This window comes from Trachurus japonicus, chromosome 13, assembly GCF_045865225.1.
Source record: "Trachurus japonicus isolate A0001 chromosome 13, Traja_1.0".
NCBI classification, from domain to species: Eukaryota; Metazoa; Chordata; class Actinopteri; order Carangiformes; family Carangidae; genus Trachurus; species Trachurus japonicus.
Window position 1 is genome coordinate 15,171,557 of NC_140919.1, and position 19,173 is coordinate 15,190,729.

Sequence of the window (19,173 nt, forward strand, 5' to 3'; positions counted from 1 at the left end):
ATTTAGAAAAGGCACTTAACACCAGGCTGAAGCTGAAGTAAAGCCTGGACAAGACAAACTACCGGTACACATTTATTTTCATGTCGTGATGGTTTTAGTCCTGCAGTGATAAGGACACTTGCAGGAATCAGAATTTACTTAAAGCAGATAACAGTGGCACGGCCGTTTCGGCTAATGCTGTGTTCAAGGCAGGCTTTTGAAACCGTAAGTTACAGCTTCAAGTCACAACTACGACTTGGTAGCGTTCCAGGTAACCCGTAGCTCGTGTTTTTACCGTCCTGTTGTCTGTGAAAGTTCCCTATAACGGCCACTCGTAACTTCCGACCCGTGAACTCGTACCAGATCGAACTGGTATGACTTCACAGGAAGGAAAAACACAAAGTACGAGTTTCCTTGAACGCACCATGAGTTAGCAGCCCCCGCCCTTGTCAGGCATCAATTGGTCCTCGTGCTACGTCACCACATTCACGCGCATCCCTTGGCTGCACACACAGCCCTTCATGCCGTTCTCTCTCCTCATTGGATAACACTTGTATCCCACAAGGAAAATTTTCTCCTCGGGTTACAGCAGAGCAGAGTGACGGAGAGACTCGTGTTTAGGCTGAAATACTTCATGTAAGTGATTGCTGACGGAAAATAGGACTATTTAGGACTTATATTAACAAAAACATTCCACTGATATCTGCTTTAAGACAATCTATTTCAGCCCACATCTGAAAAAAGTCCACCATGCTTGTTAATGAAGGCTTAAAGGTATTTTTCTAATGTCTAATAGTGGTCCCAGATGGTGATGCCTTGTGTCATTTGGTCACTTTAAAACTGTAAAGTCTGTCTCTTCTATTCACTCAAGAGGTCTTCGTCCAGGTTCACATCTGAGGTGTCGATTTCATCCAAGTCAAAATTGTCCAGATCCAGATCATCCTGCAGATACAAAGTATTTATGAGCTTTGTTGACACATACATGCAATCAAATGTTGAATATCTGGGCCAATGTTGTTGAATTTTCACCAGAATTGAAAACACTTTTACCTCCTCATTCATCTCCAACTCGAGGTCCTCTGCTGGTTCTTCTGCTGCCTCCTCCTCCTCCTCTGCTACCTTCTCCTCTGGTGGAGCCACTGGAGGTAAAACTTCTGGATCAGCAGGCTGCAGGATCTCCTCTGGCTTCACTGGGAGCCCCCCTTGTTCTGGTTCTTGTGCCGTGTCTGGCTTTAATACTGGCATTGAATCTCCAAGTGGGTCTAGCAGTGGATCGAGGACAAACTCTGGAGAGGTTTGGACTTGGAGCGGCGCATCCAGCAGCAGTGAGCTCTCTGTGCTTTCGAAGGAGATGAGCTCCTCCACTGCCACGGCTGATGATGCGGTTTCCAAAACAAGTTCCTGGGTAACAGGAGTTTCATCTTCTTTTTCTTCTCCTTCTTCTTTATCTTCTTCTGCCGTGTCTACCACAGGTGGTGCATCTACAGACATCAAATCAATCTCCAGCTCGTCATAAACATCAGTATCAACCGTTAATGCAGTGGTCAGCAGGACATCCTCTGTTGCCGTGGTTTCTGTTACCACTGTCTCACTTGGTGCTTCTTCTGTTGCCATGGTGGTCTCTGTTGTTGTCTCGATAAGACATGTTTCGGAAACGGAGGCAGCAGGAGCAGCTTCTGTTGCCGTTGACGTCTCCTGAAGATCGTCCTCAACTGAAGAACTGGCGACATCTTCCACTGGTTTGGACTGTACCATCTCAGGCTCACTGGGGGTGTTCTCTATGTTCGACTCTTCCAAAACGTCTGCCTCCTCAACAGAGAGTGAAGTCTTCTCTAATTTAGTGATGATGTCTTCCTTGATTGCCGTCACCTCTGGCTCTAATGCAGACACCTCGACTTGCTCTTGTTCGACAGGAAGTGGGGACGCTGCTGTTGGGAGTGATTCTACTTCTACTGCTGAAACAGGAGCGGCGATCTCTTGTTGAACTGGGATGGTCTCCTCCACTACTGCTGCTTCTGGGGTCACATCTTCTGTTGCTGCCACTGATATTAAGTTTTCATCCATGCGTTCCACCGCTTCCTGCACACAGACCAAATAGAGTGACCATTTTAAAACAGCTATACTGCAAATTTTATATTATAAGAATTGGTTATGACCATTTGTGCCTACAGGATTGCTTGTAGAAATGATTTAGAGATTATTAATACCTGGTTTAGCAGTCCAACCATGAGCTTTATGGCCTCTTTTAACTCACTGTTCTAATTTTCTTAACTTTTTTTTTTCAATATATTTAGGCTAGAGCTAAAAGATTTATTATTCCCAAAGCAACAATGTGTTCACCCTAACAGCTTTGTTGAGTGGTGATATATACTATATAGTATATATTTTAATTTAACCTTTATTTAACCAGGTAAAACCCATTGAGATCAGCACACGTCGTCAGCAAACATTCATAATGGGTCATGGTGGCAAAAATGACTAAAAGCAGAGGCATCATTCAATTGATTTTTGTTGTCGGACCTTTAGGAAACGATGGAAGACATTAAAAGATACGAGTTCAGACATTTTCACTTTGGCTTGAGGATTTTTCCATGTTGATGGGGCGGCAAAACTGAACGCTTTTTTCCCCAGTTCAGTCTGAGCTCGTGGAATATTCAAGCAGTGACTGGACCTTAAGGCATACCGGTTGTCTGTTCCTCGGAGGAGTGAACATAAATAAGAAGGAGCCAAACCGAGGAGAGCCTTATAGATCATAAGCAACCAGTGAGTTTCTCTCCGAGTGCTCAGAGATGGCCAATCAGACTCGGCATAGAGCTGACAGTGATGTGTGAGGCGACCACAGCCAGTGAAAAACCTCAACAATGTATAGCGTATGTCAACAATGTGATCCTCTGTTCCCAAGAAACCAAAGAAATCTGATATTGAGGGTTGAAATAGTTGTAAGACCCAATTAAATGTGAAGAAAAAAACAAACAAACCCCAAAATACTCCACTAGCTGTGTCAAATAATTCACTGACTGGCTTCGTGAATTTATGCAACACATAAATAGCCCTCTGCATAACATCATCACTGTTTATAAAAGTGCAGTCTTCAGGCCTTGTGTGACTGTGCTTCAAACAGATTATTTATGGAACAAGAAACAATGCAATACAGTGCAATATTTGTCTCCTGAGGCACAAGAGGGAGCCGTGGCACTGCTAAAAACAGCCCAGGGCCTTACGTTGCTCATGCCCTATGTACAGTGTTTGGAAATGTCTTGCTGTGAGCAGGGATGGAGGTTATAATATCCTCCTAATGTCTGCCTTAGTTCTGAACCAAATTTGAATACATTTGCATATGTTAATGATTTCAGATTATAACAGAAGAACTATTAGGCTAAAATATATTCATGAGAAATCATTTGAAAGGTGACCTCACCTTGTTTCTGTGCCTGTTTTGCACATGACACAACATAAACTACATAAAATGTAATATTTGGTAACCTTGGGTTATGATTTAACAATAGAAAGCTCCGAAATATTTGGACATGTTAAAAACTAATAATAAACTAAAACGTCACTTATGCATTCAGATGAGTGTTTTAGTTCCGTCAGTGTCAGATACGACCTTTACAGTCTATGGATAGGCTACGACACCTCAGATATTGAGCGCGCGCGAACAGGTGTAAACAGGAAGTAGATCGTCCACTCTTTCGTTGCTGAATAAAAAAAAGAAAAAAAAAGAGAGAAACTAAAATACGCAATTTAACCGGACAGCAGCTGATAGCAAAGGAAACAAAGTCGGCAATATTTTTTATTTCATTATCCGTGATATTTTCACCACTGACAGTTGAGGCTGACGAGCCAATCAGGGAGCGCGGATGTGTAGCCTACGTCATCAGTTTCAAACTGAAACGCGGTCACTTTACAAACGGCACCGTTTTCGGCAGTCAGCATCGGTCAGCACCAGTCTATGGTCAGCACTTAGCACTGCAGTAGACTTTAAAAAAAGAAAAAGTCCGCGTGGTAGTGTGGAAGTAGCGTCATTCGGAAAAAACAGACTTTTTCATCTGATAATAGACTAGTTGTCTTGTCTCAACCCTCCTGGAGTGAAAGCTAATCGGAACTTTTCAGAGAGATCGCCATCAGACAGCTAACAGAAAAAACACCACACCCAGAAAACAAGGCCCAGATGCAACAGAGATTAGAAAACTGAATGAAAAGTGAGGCAGAGCTGGTTGGGATAAACAATGTGAATTCTCATGACGATATCCAACTTGGAATACTTTTGTGAAAACACCTTTTGTTTTGATTTTTGTGATATGCAGACACTCATGGACCAAAGGAATATAAATGATGGAGGATGACAGAAGACTCCAACTTCTAGACTTCTGAAAGGTAGGCTACAGTCAACACCACTGTGCTGATGTATAAAGCATAGTTATTTGCTTATCATAGACAAAAAAAAAAATTCACACTTTAACTGCTCTAATGAAACACAGCTTGTCTTGATGAAAGTTTAGCTTCACAGAGTCAGAAGAACCCATACAGAAAGTTCAATGGGCAGATGTGTGGTAACTGGACAAAGCAGAAATGATAGGCTATGTTATCATGATATATTATTGTTTGGTTTTCTTCATGCTCATTGGTTTCTGTATGTTTTATTTGAACCTGCTGACGCTTTGACAACACTGGGTTCATATTGTCCTGTGATGAGATGTGTAGAGATCTCACCGCTTGCTCACTGACCTCTCCTGTGGACACAAAACCTGCAGATTCCTCCAGGACGTTACGCTCCTCATTTGGCTGAAAAGCAGAAAAAACAGGCCAAATATGATCTCATATTTTAAATTTGATTGATGTCTTAAATGAGTTATATACAATTATTTCTGCTAGAGAGCCTGGTCTCTTGCAGGGAGCAGGTGGTGGTGATGGTTGATGCCAAGAGCTTCAGTCACGGTTGCATTTTTAAGACAAGAGGTTATAATAGCCTACGCCCTGTTGTTCAGGGTGGACTGGACGCTGTAGTGACTTTTCTGTCTGAAAATGACACGTTAGGCTGAAGCTATAGCTAAGCATAATAGCTTTAGTAGAAGAAAATAGAAGCAACCTCCTGGAGGCAGCTCTTGCCGAGTAAAGGAGTTAAATTTTATGCTGAACTCTCAACATTTCTGTTTATATGATATATTAGCTGCTGTTACTGCTGATTTGGGCCATGTAGCCAGAGTAAAACATATTTATCAAATAACAAATAACTTATTTAGGTTCCTCTGACTTTTACTGACCATGATGAGTGGGTACTCTGCGGCCGGTCTGACCCTGACGTGAGTCTCCTTCAGATACTGCTCAGCCTGCAGGGCTTGCTGGAGGCCGGGGAACAGGTTGCTGTACTGGCTGGGGTCAGCCAGAGCATCTGCTGCCTTCTGGTTGACCTTGGACAGACTCTCCTTCCACAGCTTCACCACCCTGAAGGAGAAGTGTATAGCTACAGCTCACTGGTAGTATTTCCATTCATAAACTATTTCAGTTTAGCACATTTTTCTCACTGATTTTCACCTTGTTATCCTCTGAGAAACAAAAAATAGTAGGCTACATATATTTTTTGGCAAACTATAGGCAGAGTGGAACATGCAGAGTTTCTGAAGGACAAATGCGGATTAATATACGTACACACAAACACACCACAGTGTAACACTCGGGCACATGTGCTTTAAACTCAACAGAAACTACTTTACCTTGACACATGGCTGGGCAGATATGTCCTTGCCAGGAATGCAGCCTCTGGCAACCGGTCTGTTTTGATGAGAAGGTCCAGACATTTGTCCAATCTGGGCAAACACACAAAATTGGTGATGACATATATAAAAAAACAACAACTAAATATAAACAAGTTCAAACAACTCCACCCTCCCCCCTTCCCCGGCTTGGACACTCACTTTCCTTGCATGAAGTAGGTCAGGAAGGCCACATTGGTCTTCCCATCCCTCTCCGCCCCCTCGGCCAGTTTGCCCACCATGTCCGTGTTGCCCGAGGTGGTGGCCAGCAGCAATAATCCTCCATAATCCTGAGCTTGGTGCAGACACTCTTGGGCTAGGCTAAACTGGCACTTTGTAGTAGCGAGCTCTGCCAGCTGCTTCCATTTGTGCTCTGACTGGAGCCCCCAGCGTGTCAAAGTGCCAAAGAGACAGGAGAGAGGATTATCACAACACAACAATACACTGTGAAGCAGTTACTCAGTGTGAGATGCCAGGCTTGTGACTCACCCTGTCAGACTTGTAGAGGAAAAAATGACTGAATCTATACACATTATCCTGCAGCGAACAGTGAAGCTCTTGCGTCATAGGTGAAATTTTTGCTCAAACAAGATCAGAAGCAGTAATCCAGAGCTGCATTACATTTGCTTATCTCCTAGCTATGCATACTACAGTGTGTGTGTGTGTGTGTGCACTGTGCACTGACCTCTGCCTCCAGGGCCAGTTGGTAGGCTATCTTGAGCTCACCCAGCTGCAGAGCAAGTTCAAACTTGTGTTCTGGGTCGGTGGACACGGCCAGGGCCTGCTGTTTGAAACCCTACGCAACACATGGAAACACACGATTAACGCATTAACAGTTTTTTTTATTTTAATTTTTTTCTGCTCTGTAAAGCACAGTGGCCCACGGTGTTAAGAGGTTAGATGTGAAAAAAGCTGAGTGGTAAAAAGAGACTGCGTGAGAAGCGAAACCATTCCCTGCATAAATATATCTTAAAAGAAACACACAAAAATTCAGCCAGGAGGTTTTTTACTCCATCTGGCTGCCTGATGTTTTGAAAATTATGCACCAAACTCTGAATTTATTGTCTCCTCGAGCACAAGAAACAAGACGTGGACTTGGAAGTTGGAAAGATAGCAGAGAAGATAACTGTACCTGTTTCTCCAAGAAGTTGGCTACCCTGGTCCTCTGCTCCTTGGGGATTGTGGGTAGGACTTTGTCGGCCGTGCTGAAGTCCCTCCTCATGACGGCCGTCTGGTACTCCAGCACCGACAGCAGCAGGGAGTAGCTGATGATGTTCAGCTCCTTGTCTCCGAGGTAGAGACGGTCGTCCTTGGGGATGTAGCCGAGCAGATACATGGTCCTACGCCAGAGGAAGACCAGTTTTAAGGAACTTCAAGAAGAATATTTGATGGTTCTGATTTATTATCAAAAGTGGACGGTACGAGTAGATCCGCAATGGATCCCGATCGTGACACATTTGTGCTGTGCTGCCTCCATGAATAAACCATGACGGTGCATCTTTGTGTGACATTTTACTAGGGGTGGGAGAAAAAATCGATTCACATAAATATCGCGATATCTTTTTTGAAGATTTTTAAATTGATTTTTTTATTCAAAAATCGATTTTTTGGGGGGGGGGGGGAATATATTTTTTTGAATTTTTTAAAATATTGTGCAATGTGCATTTGTTAGCCTTTTTTACATACAAAGAGTACAGGTTTAGAAAAGGGTTTAAGTTCACTTTATAATGGAGTATGTTAATTTATAGGCTCCTAAGTATTTGTGTGCAGATAAATGTTAAAAATGCAGACTAAAAATCGAGAGAATCGGCAATATCGTATAATCGCAATTTAAATCGAATCGCCATCCAAAAGAATCGTAGAAGAATCGAATCGGGAGAAAAGCATATCGTCCCAGCCCTACATTTTACACCTATGAACGCCTCGCACCTGTCCATGTGAGCGATGGTGATGATCTCTCCTCCAACGTAGTAGTTGAGTCTGTTCACAGAGCTGGTGTAGATGAAGCAGTCTCCCACCCACACCCCCGTCTTCACCACCTCCGGCACCTCGCCCTGCACCTGGCCAGCGTGAAGTTACAAGAAGAAGAGCAGCGTAAATTCATCCACAAGCTATCTGCATTCTCCACAAAGTCACATTTCAAACAAAAAGGCACCAAAGGAAAAGCAGTATTTGAAAAAATGAACGTGCGTGCGGTAGCTGCTGGTAAACCCATTTTTTCTGTTTTTCCCATCATGTGTTTTTAGAGATTACTTTCTGCAAAGTGAATTATATATTGTGTTGGCTGGAATACGCCACTATGGGTCTCTGACCTCGAAGGCGTCCTCTATGCCGTCCTCAGAAACGCTTTCCTTGGATTCCTGGGCTGCTGCCACTTTCTCTGGCAGGTAGCGCAGCACAAAGAAAGATTCGTCTGTAGCGATGCAGACCAGCTCTCCAGAGTCGGACCAGAAGATCTACAGACAGAACGACAAACCCTTTTATAATGGCATCAATGCAGTAAACACGGAGGACCGAGAGCCGTCACAGCCGTGACGATGGTGTGACTCACGTGTTTGGGTTGGATCTCGATGCGGCGGATGAGTTCAACACTCTCCCAGTCGTAGAAGGCCAGGCCGCTGTTGGACCTCACGCCCAGTAAGAAGCCGGCAAAGATGCCTGTGTGGGTCGGCAGGATACTCTGCATTACACACAACCTGACACATATAGACTGTATGTGCTCACACAGCAAAACAGAATTGCAAATGAAACCCACCTTCAGCCCCAAAGTCTGGTTTAAAAGCTTTCTTCTCTTTAAAGTTCTTAAAGATTTTGAGCATACTGTTGCCTTCCCTTACGGCGTACCTGTAGATGATATGTACACAGTTTAATATAGCACAACAGAGTGACATTAATTATACTTACAAATATTGTACTGTAAGGACTGTTTTAGTTTTTAGACTTTTATATCAATATCCTTTTACTTCTGTATGTTAAATATTAAGCTACAGCCAGCAGACAATCAGGGATATAGCTAGTAGTATAGCTCTGTTCACAAAGCCAAACCCTCCAGCATATTGGAAACTTAACAGTTAAAAAAAAACAAAAATCAAACAGTCAGACAGTTCCTTTAAGGTGTTTACAGACTTACTGTGAGGAGTCATGTGCCCAGACAAACTCCAGAGCTGAGCCAAAGCTCTTGTTCCTCAGGGCCATGGCGGTGTAGATGATGTACTCTCCATCTCCACACACCACTACAAACCTGCACATACACGAAAATACAACATGCATTCATATTTAATGTGAAATATAGAAGCATACCTGCTGTGCAATCCTGGTTTATAATGGACTTTAATCACTCTGCTCACGAGGTGGTCAAACAGGAATTTGTTAGATAAAACCTATATTTGTTATTTCTCCAGTTAAACTATAACTATATTTTCTAGTGTTAAAATTGTGATTTTTGGAGGGGAACGCTACTTGGATGTTTATGCTTTCATTAACAGCTGTGTGAATAAATGGATGGAGGAAATTATCACTTAAGAATATTGTCAATTTAATTTTATTCAGTGTTATTTCTTTGGTCTTTAACTACATTAAAGGAATAGTTCACCAAAAATGAATACTCCGGTCTAGTTTTTTATTCCTCAAAGTGCATCTGGAGACCCGGGAGGGGGGTTCATAGTCCAACGAAATCCTTATATGAGAGTCAATAGCGACCGACACAAAAAGGTCCATAAAACTACACAAAAACCTTGTAATCTTCCTCCACACTGCTCGTCCACTGCAATCCAAGTGTCCTGAAGGGATATAGTCCAGAGTTTAGTCAAAACTATGTAATTTAGGACATTTTCACAGCCTAATCAGTCCTGTATCTGATGTCCATGCGCATGAACACGAGAGCGCGCCCCAGGCAAATTCAATACAGGACTGTTTAGGCTGTAAAAATGTCCTAAATGACGTTGTTTAGAGTAAACTCTCAAGGGTTTTCGTGTAGTTTTATGGACCTTTTTGTGTCGGGCCTATTGACTCTTTTATATAAGCATTTTGTTGGACTGCAAATTCCTCCTAGGTCGCCAGATGCACTTTGAGGAATAAAAAACTACTCCACAGTATTCATCAGCATGAGGGTGAGTCAACAATGACTGAACTTCATTTTTTGGTGAACCATTCCTTTAAGTCAAATAGAGTGAAGTGTGGGTAAAAGTGAAGCTCAGAGGTGAATCACCACAGACCCGCAGGCTGGTGTCTCACCTCCCGTTGGGGCTGTGCTGGATGGTCTGGGGGTAGATCTCACAGCTGCCCATGTCTTTGACACCCAGCGCCAGTCTCTCCCCATCACTGATCTCAGCCTCTCCCATGGCTTTCAGGTTGGCCTGCTGGACCTCGGAGTGGCGAGCCCACATGACCTTCCCGCTGGCGTCCATGGACATGGCCGGCTCCTCCCGACCCAGCTGAGACGGCGAGGGAGAGAGAGGAAACCGGAGGATGAGGTGAGGGAAGCAAACGGTATTAAAGAGGAACGTAAATGATAAGGAAGTGGTGGCAACAGGAGGAGCAGCTTTTTTAATAACACAGGTCAGTAAATATTCCTCCAGCTCACACAATGCAATCCGCTCATATCACACACTCCAACTGATGTTATATGATTTGGCTGCACAGAGCTGCTGCTGCTGAGGATAAAGAGGTCGTGTCCTCTATTTTCTCTGGGGATTTCTGGGTATTAACAACAGAAATTGCTATTTTTTTTTTTACAGTTTACACTCGAATGTTACCGTTCAATTTTCTGTTAACAACAGATTACTGACTTTATTCTCTCAGCCAGAGGTTCACAGCTGCAGGGCTTCAGGCCCCAGGAACAGAATAGAGGCATAATTGTAGCTTTATCCTGAGGTGTTTTAACATTTTGCTCCCGTCAGAGCCAGAGACTATGCCGTACGACCGTATACCTTGATGATGATGCTGCCTTCATCATAGCCTAGAGCCACGCTGTTGGAGCCGGGCTGGCCGCATATACACCACACCCTCTCCATGCCGTAGTTGAGTGTGTTCTCCAGTCGGTAGGTGTTGCAGTGCCACACTCGAACAGTGCCTGAGGAAACAAAGAGCTTGTTTTGAACAAAGGTGCTGAGCTGACTTTGGGCTGTAGCTTTGCTCTCTGTGTGTGTCTGCCTGTGTGTGCGTGTGTGTATAGTTTTCACAACGCACCATCCTCAGAGCCTGTGAGGATGATTGGCAGCTCGGGGTGGAAGCTGACGCATGTCACGTTCTGGGCGTGACCCTCCAGGGTCTGAACGCAAGTTTTGTTCTGGTAGAAAGAGACAAACAGCACAAACACTCGTCACTGTATCTAAGCTGCTCATGTGTGTATGTTGTCGATATACATCACTGAATGCTATCTGCTGCTCTGGTGTGTATAGATATCAATTGCATGCTCAACAAATCTGAACCCAAATATATCGTTTTTTGCAAACGGATACACAACATTGCAGAGATTTATATTCCTGCTTTTAGGGATGCATAACTATTGGTACAGATATTTATCAGATAATTACATTTTTTTTGCCTATTACTAGAGCCAATTATAATCAGCCAACATTGCCTTGATTTTGCTCATTTTCAGTCCATTTGGCCTCTAAGATGATTTGAAACATTTACAAATGTTGATTTTTGAAGAGTCATACCTGTTCTTGTTTTTGTTGGGATTGGAGTAGTGATGTCGGTTTTATTATTTGGTTAAATCAGAGGCAGAGCTATAATGTTGAATTCATCTTTAGTAACTTCCTAAACCTCAGGTGTGTATGTAAGCTATTAAAAATGTTATCGGTTATCGGTATCGACAAACATCTGTTATGAAAAGCAGATAGTTTTCGGTATCGGTGGAAACTCCCTACCATACCTGCTTTCACTCCTTCTGCTTCTGCTGCCTTTGCATATCATATCTGAGCTGAGAGGATGCATGTGCCTCGGTTATTGAATCAGTTTCTTCAACTGAAGAAAGCAGGCTCACAGGCACATGTCTATTTGAGATAAACAAATAACTGTGTGGGCATTGTTCTGCAACTGTGAGTGTGGTGAGGCACTTTTAATACAGAGCAGATCAACACTCGTCTGTTTGGAAAAGTAAAAGAACACTGTGAACATGGTTGTGAAAACGATGTTGTAAATAATTGATGTGAAGAGCAAAGATTTCCATGTGGTATTTTATCACTTCATGTTGAAGCTTTGTTGTCAGTCTGGAAAAATTACAGTGGATTAGTTCAATGTGCTTTTCTAATTTACATAGAAAATTACTTCCACTGTGTTTTCCTATTGTTACTTTTTCACAGGGAAGTGTGCAACACTTTTGTAGTTAATTAAATACACAGTGTGCGGTTGATACACAAAGGCTGTCGGCCATGTCTGTTCATACATGAAACATTTAAATTATTCAGCCACTTGGAGAAAACATGTGAGATGAGAGAAATCAAAGCTCATAACTATTCTTTTCAGTTCGTGTAATGATTATTTCAAATGGACTGGAGCATATTGTTGTGCTTATGTGACTGGAGAATGTATTTTTTTTTAATTGGCTTTGTATTATAAAATAGTAACACTTCTGCTATTGCCAAATAGCCAGTAGTCAGTATACAGTTACACTGATAGAAAGCAAATAAAATAAAGTCCAGTGTGTGTGTGTGTGTGTGTACCTGATAATCCCAGATCTTGACGAGTCGATCATCAGCCCCTGATATGAGGTAGGGCTTGTCTCCCCCACTGTAGTAATCAATACAGTTGACTCCCTTCTCATGGCCTTCCAGAGTGAAGTTAGGAAACTTGGAGCCCAGCTGCCACACCTACGTCAGCCAGAGTGGAGTTAGTGACCAGTTGTGCATCAATGTTTCTTTGTTATTTTGGAAATTACGCAAAGGAAAACAACTCGTAATTGAAACCACATTACCCATAATCCCTGTTAACTCCGGCTGTGACGTTTCCATTCAATTAAAACAGGAATAACGACACTGTCTTCTGTTTGTGCCCTGCAGACATTTGCCTTTGTGCGCCTTTGCATGTGTGTGCGTGCATGTGTGTGTCTACCTTGACAGTTCTGTCCAGAGAGGCGCTGGCAAACTGGTTGTTGTCTTTGGGGTTGATGACGATCTGCATGACGTAGTGCGTGTGCCCCTCGAACACCTGACCGCACGTCCACTTTCTGTCCCAGTCCCACAGCTTGATGGTCATGTCATCTGTAAACACGCACACACGCAAGACAAAAAAGACAATGATATGTGTGCTTAAACAGCTAAAAGTGCGAGACGCTGTGTGTGTGTGTGTGCGAGTGAGTGCAGCTCTGTCCTACCACTGCTGGTGAGGATGTAGGGCTGCGTGGGGTGGACGGCGATGCAGCGGATGTAGTCGGAGTGAGCCTCGAACATGTGAACCCTCTCCAGAGTGTTGTAGTTGAACACACGGATGTGCATGTCGTCCTGGGGGAGGGGCAAAGACATTAACCAACAAATTTGTCCATAATACGTAAAGAAAATTACTGATGACAGAGGAGTGGGTGGAAATCAGCAGTCCAGCCCAACATGGTGGGATGTTTTGACCCTGCTCAAGCTTTACCTTAATGCAAATGTATTATATGACTTGTACAAAACAATAGACACGATGTTCAGTTGTGTAAAAGATACACATCAATCTTGAACTAGCTACAGTATGCAGCTATCTCTTCTACGTCCTGTTTATTCTAGGAGGAAAAATAAAGATTAACCTTTTTTAACAGGAGCACAGTGGCCCCTAACTTAAAATGTTAGGAGTGCAAGCAGAAAATTTAGGGCTGGACACTGTAAATCGTCTTGCAAAGCAAATATTCACATTTCCTATTACTGCAAACATTGGCCTGCCACCTTTAATGACACATTCCTGATACTTTGAGTCACTCCTTCCATGTTTCACCATAGTTAAAAAAAAGGCAAATTTACTGCTTGCATACTGTATGTGCAAGTAGATTAAAATGTATTTGCACTGTCTAAAATCATAGGGGCCGGGACAGTCTGGAGCCATGAAGCGACTGAATCAAACTAACTTTAGATAAATATGTATTTCTTAAAAGCTCATATGACTTGTAATATGTGTTGATGCTCCGTTGGAGTTAAAGTACTCACTGCTCCAGCGATGATCCAGTGTTTCCTGGCTACGAACTTGGCCACTCTGACGGGCAGATCACACAGCTCAAAGGTTTTCACCATCATCTGCACACAATGTCATGTTACAGTATATTAAGTGATTATGTGAAGGATCATTCATGTTGATAGTGTGAGTAGATTAGTGTGTGAGTGGTTAAGCGATAGTTAACCTGTGTCTCATGGTTCCAGACCACCACGCCACCGCTGTAGAGGCTGACCACCATCCACGGCTCGGTGGGGTGCAGGTCCACACTCTTCACCCGGTCTGAACGGGCCGTCAGCCTCCGCTTGATGTCCAACCTCAGAGGCTGTGGACAGAGAGAGAGGAAAATATAATCCACAACATCTCTGATTGTAAAAACACATGTTAATTAGACTGTAAGCAGTTCTTCAGAGGTGTTTAATGCAGAGTTGTGATGCAAACATCTAGTATAATAACAGACTGTATTGTGGTCTCTCTCTCAGGTTTTGGGGGTAGCTACAGTATGAATTTGGCTCGGGGGTGTGTGTGTGTGTGTCTGTTGTTACTTCCCATTCCACATTTCATATGCATGCCTGCTCCAGAATGACTGGCTGCTCTCAAGTCTCCTCATGTCAGAGTGAAAACTTTCAGCTTTCACATTATTAATCTTCACTTTTGTGCATGTTAAGTAAAAATATTTAGCCTACACTTAGTTGCTTTGAAATAGAAAGCACTTTTTGGATTGTGCTTTTGCATATGGTTTCTGAATGGATAGTGGTTTACAGTAGGAACGGGGTTGGACCGCGGATAAAATGACCCGAAAACGTCAAACAACACACAAAGTTACGTTAGATAAATATTTAGTTTGTTTGTTCCGCCTACCATGTTTCCACGTCAGTCAGTCAGTCACTCAGTCCCTGTCAGGTCCAGTAAAGAGACCGGCCTCGGTGCTGCCCTCGTCGGGCTTTCCTGCTGGATCTCAGCGGACAAAGTTTGGCAACCAAGCGACCAAGAGTAAAAACAAAGCGACTTCCGGTATTGATTTTCACAATAAATTTCAAATCGGTTAAAGCTCTGAAAAAGGAAACAATTTACATAAAACCACTGTCATGAATAAAACTTAAAAAGATTGAGGCTAAACCCTGACAAAATAAAAACTGTAAATGTGTAAATTTGAATTTATAATTAAAAAATCTGAAAAAATGATTTGTCATTCAATCAATGCGAAGTGCCAGAAAATAATGTAACTTACAATACATATGATTTATGTTCCGAATAGCATTGATGCCTATGCACATTAGATTAACATGATGGAGACAGGTTAATTAGTAGCCTACAGGTTGCTGCACAATGTATAGGCCCATAAAACTGTAGGCCTATCATGATCCATTATGTTTAATAGCAGTGTTTGTCAAAGCTCTTATTCAATGGTGACCCTAAATGAATAAGTATTAGAAACCTTTATTTTCATGATATTTGCTATTTTCATACAATCTTAAAAGCCTTTACGTTTTTTTTTTCTGGCTGTAAGTGTGGGCTTTTACTTTGGCGACAAAATCAGGTATTTCCGGTCCGTGGCTACCTGTCACTACTCCGGTTTGACGCAACATTTTTCTGGCGACGTGGATCCTCCAGCGCTTCCTGTAGAGGAGCAGCCCGAGATCCGGCAGAGAAGTAGAACATGTTGTACCTGTGAGTTTATACTGCGCACAGCGCTCAAACACACGTTCACGTTTCTCTCTCAAACCCTGTAATTCACTAAACGGATGGAAAACATAGATAAATAAGGGGCTTTTGTCTTGTGAGTCATGGGAATCTTCAGCTTAAATGAGAATTTGAATTTAATTTTGAATTTTTCCCCCACTGCTTCATAAGAAAACTTTATCATTGTTATTAAATATTCATCATGTCATCAGTTTCATACCAGGGAAAACTTTTATTTTAAAGGGCTCATAATATAGAAATTGTTTTCTCAAAACTAGTTACATCACTGGAGACAACTGAGGGAACAGCTCGTAAAACGACGTGGATTTCAACCTAGGGAGTAGTGCACATTACAGATTTTTTTGTCAATTCTCACATTTTGGAGGCCGGAAGGCAAGACAAACACCCAAATATTGTTAAAGAGCCTTCAAAAAGCGATATTTCCATAACATGTCCCCTTTAATGCTGTGAAAGTATCAAAATGCTCCATGGAAAAAAAAGAGTCAGCTATCAGGTCTTGTGTAACTTGTATTACCATATGTCACCACCCTGAGCCGTGACCCCACCGCTGCCAGCTACCCAGGCCCACCACCCACCCATCCTCTATTTTTTTATTGTTTTAATTTCCCATGACAATTAAATCCATCTTTAAGCGACGAGACAGAAATATGTACAGGAACTATTGCACAATAGTTTGCAAAAAAATGCACATTATTGCACATCTGTCCCGTTGAGACTAGTGGCTAAAGTGGGTTTTTACTGAAATACCAAGACACAAGTGTGAAAACGTCAACTCATGTCAACACATTTGAACAATGTTGTTACTAGAGCTCCAGAGAGAAGCCAGAGAGAGGAGCTGTAAGACTACACTGAGATGTTTTTTTTAAACTCGTAAAACCAAGACAATTTTCTTTTTTAAAAAAAGGAAAAAGATCGGTGGTATTAAATCATTTTATTGCACATCTTCATTCTTACATTATAAATAGACAGCATCATGCAACACAGGACAGGACAGTTTGCAGCAGATGAGGTTTGTCTCCAGGTTATTGTGCCTTCTTGAACACTTGGTGGCAGACTTTGTCGAGCACCGTGATCTCCTGAAAGGGAAGAGGACACAGACCTTTGGCATAAATACCGGGTCCAAGGTGATGCAACAACTGGATCTTACACTGCATACTGTACTGTTGCATAATTGGGTTGAGCTTAAATTTCCAGCTCAAGATGCTGATGGTGTAACTTTTTTTTTTTTTTATTGCTATTGCCCAAAGATAGGAGAGAAATCTGAGTCAGATTTTCTTTTTTCAGTGGTTAAGATGTTTACTTAGTTATTTTAGTGTTGATGCAGCTGTTGCATCTGCGGTCAGCGATGTCAAATGTTGTTTCCTGGCAAACATGCACCAAACATTCACACCTCTGTGTGTTGTGTGGTAACCAAGGTGTCATGCTCTTTCTCACTCTCTTGTTTTCTCACCAGATGTAGCTGGTCTCCCTCGATCCAGTGCTTCCACCCACGATTCTCCTTCTCGCCCTTCTGAACACACACCAGCTTGTCTCCATCCCAGGTCACCAGCGTCTGTGGTATATCACCACACAATGTACAAAACAATGGCAGATGCATTGTATATTTGCTTTTTTTTCTTTCTTTCTAATAGTAATAATTCCAAGTAGAAACATTTTACCTTGACTTTTCGGTTGTCCAGGCCCTTGGTGAGCTCCTCGAACTCCTCCCCTATGTTGAAGTTGACTTCATAGTTTCTGAAAGTGCTCAGCGTCTTTGTTTCGAACTTGTCTCCGTTCTGGACGATCACCTTTGTCTGGTGCAGGTGGGAAGCGATCTTTCTGGTGGCAAAGTCGATGTCTGCAATTAAAAAAGAAAAGAAAAGAAAGGGTGATTAATGAGATGGGAAGTTGGTAGCCATTTAGATTTTTATTTTTCTCTCTCATGCTGGTTTGGTGTGTGTGGTTTTGTACAATTTTGCACCTTTGCTGCTTCATGACCACATTCCCACACACATGACACCACAGGCCACTTATTATGATTCCTCTCCTACTGGTCCTCTTGACAGTTTCATTTACCCTTTAAAAACGACCTTGCTCCGAGTCAAAGTAGCCCTTTTTAAATGAGTTCCTCCGCCCTGTTCAGCCCTGGGCCCTGCCAAAAGGAGAACCACCCACCCTCGCCGTTTAGATATTCATATCCCATTTGCCCCAAAGTGAGAATTCAATTTCTTTCCATTTACTTTTTACAGATATGGGCCCTATATTTACCCATCTAAGTGATATTTTTGACCCATTTCCATAAGGATGTCATTTTCCTATCCGCTTGATGGAAATGAGTTGCAGGCATTCAGGATTTCCGGGTTTTTTTGCAAGAGCCGAGTGTAGCGGGGTTGTTGTATGAATTGCAGATAGAGTCATGAATAATGGAGGTGTTTCTGGGTCTGATCAATGACGCGCCAAAAAAAGGAGGAGAGCCGGGCCAAGCCAAGCTGAGTGCTGGACTCAGTCTTTTTTTTTTTTTTTGAATGATTTTTTTTTTTTTTTTCTATTTTTGAAGTGATGACCTGGCCCGCTGCCTGATCCACGGTCGGGAATCTGTCTTCCTTTTCCCCGGGGAATCGGGATGGAGGATGAAAATGCAGAAAGGAGTGAATCAATATTTATTTGGCGTGATAACAGACGGCAGCCGCTCACAAGAGTGGAGGTTAACTTGGCCTGACAGCAGCTCAATGAGGAAATGAAGCAGTGCCACAACGTTCCTCTTCCTCACCCCCTCACCCCCCCACCCCCTCCCCTCCCCTCCTTCTCTCTCTCTCTCTCTCCTTCACTCACACTGCAGCTCTCTCACTCCTTCTGTCACACTCGTTCCAGATTTAGCCCTCGCACTGTACTTTAAATGTAACCCTCTAATTAATCCCAGCTTTTTTAATGATGACTTACAAGCCACAACCTCCCACCCCTTCCCCTCTTCCAATAGTCTGATATGATCAGGGAGGTAGCGTGAGGGAGGGAGACTCACCCAGGGCCTTCATCACCTCCTCGAAGTTGTCGTTGGTCACCATCTCCCAGCGTCCATTGTAGTCTGCAGGCATTGTGGCCGGTGTGTGTGTGTGAGAGAGAGAGAGAGAGGAGGTAGGAGTGTGCCTGTGGGTCTGTTTGTCTAAGTGCAAGAGAGACAGTTCAACGCTTCAGCCCTTTATATACACAGTGTGTGTGTAGACCAAAGGACAGGGTCCGCCTGATAATTCCCTCAAGACTGTGTGTGTGTGCGTGCGTGCGTGTGTGCGTGTGTGTACTATGAGATATAAAGTTCAGACTTACATGGTGCAACACACTGCTCTATTGCCTGCGGTGATGTAAATCTCTGCTCAGGCATCTACTATATCTGTTTGTTAAGAGTGTGTGCGCTCACTTGGATGCACTTAGAGAGCGTGCTGCACGTTTTCTTTTCTTTTTTTTCAATGCTCATTTCCTCGACTTGCAGCAATAGCTTCATCAATTACTCATTCTAATGCACTGACAACTGAACTGAAGAGAGACAGAGACAAGAGACAAGACGAGTGGCTCATCTCTGGGCTTTCAGCGGCAGGAGGAATCCTCTCATGTTTCACGTCAGGGAGCAAAAAGGAAG

At 42.9% G+C, this 19,173-nt stretch overlaps 2 protein-coding genes across 2 annotated transcripts; both read right to left on the minus strand.

Moving 5' to 3' along the window:
• Positions 1-687: 687 nt before the first annotated feature.
• Positions 688-14,819, minus strand: LOC146975732 (coatomer subunit beta'-like). The gene is made up of 22 exons (XM_085794951.1): positions 14,721-14,819; positions 14,047-14,184; positions 13,856-13,942; positions 13,051-13,177; positions 12,789-12,937; positions 12,401-12,547; positions 10,920-11,019; positions 10,661-10,803; positions 9,966-10,165; positions 8,863-8,973; positions 8,488-8,576; positions 8,284-8,390; positions 8,045-8,188; positions 7,662-7,792; positions 6,865-7,072; positions 6,418-6,528; positions 5,895-6,109; positions 5,694-5,786; positions 5,244-5,424; positions 4,693-4,764; positions 1,030-2,058; positions 688-921 (listed from the first exon to the last, which is right to left on the minus strand). The coding sequence occupies exons 1-22, from the start codon at positions 14,721-14,723 to the stop codon at positions 838-840; spliced, it is 3,669 nt and encodes a 1,222-aa protein (XP_085651077.1). The 5' UTR covers positions 14,724-14,819; the 3' UTR covers positions 688-837.
• Positions 14,820-16,477: 1,658 nt separating this feature from the next.
• On the minus strand, positions 16,478-18,811 carry LOC146975733 (retinol-binding protein 2-like). Its single transcript, XM_085794952.1, has 4 exons — positions 18,562-18,811; positions 17,222-17,400; positions 17,014-17,115; positions 16,478-16,639 (listed from the first exon to the last, which is right to left on the minus strand). The coding sequence occupies exons 1-4, from the start codon at positions 18,632-18,634 to the stop codon at positions 16,586-16,588; spliced, it is 408 nt and encodes a 135-aa protein (XP_085651078.1). The 5' UTR covers positions 18,635-18,811; the 3' UTR covers positions 16,478-16,585.
• Between the last annotated feature and the right edge of the window lie 362 nt (positions 18,812-19,173).

Excerpts from the sequence above, each read along its gene's own strand:
- LOC146975732 (XM_085794951.1), bottom strand. Across the intron at positions 13,178-13,855 it reads ACTGGATCATCGCTGGAGCA|GACGACATGCACATCCGTGT; the intron begins GTGAGTACTTTA and ends CCCCTCCCCCAG. Across the intron at positions 10,804-10,919 it reads CCTCACAGGCTCTGAGGATG|GCACTGTTCGAGTGTGGCAC; the intron begins GTGCGTTGTGAA and ends TTGTTTCCTCAG.
- LOC146975733 (XM_085794952.1), bottom strand. The coding sequence starts at position 18,634 with ATGCCTGCAGACTACAATGGACGCTGGGAGATGGTGACCAACGACAAC. Across the intron at positions 17,401-18,561 it reads GGAGGTGATGAAGGCCCTGG|ACATCGACTTTGCCACCAGA; the intron begins GTGAGTCTCCCT and ends TTTTAATTGCAG. Across the intron at positions 17,116-17,221 it reads TGGACAACCGAAAAGTCAAG|ACGCTGGTGACCTGGGATGG; the intron begins GTAAAATGTTTC and ends GATATACCACAG.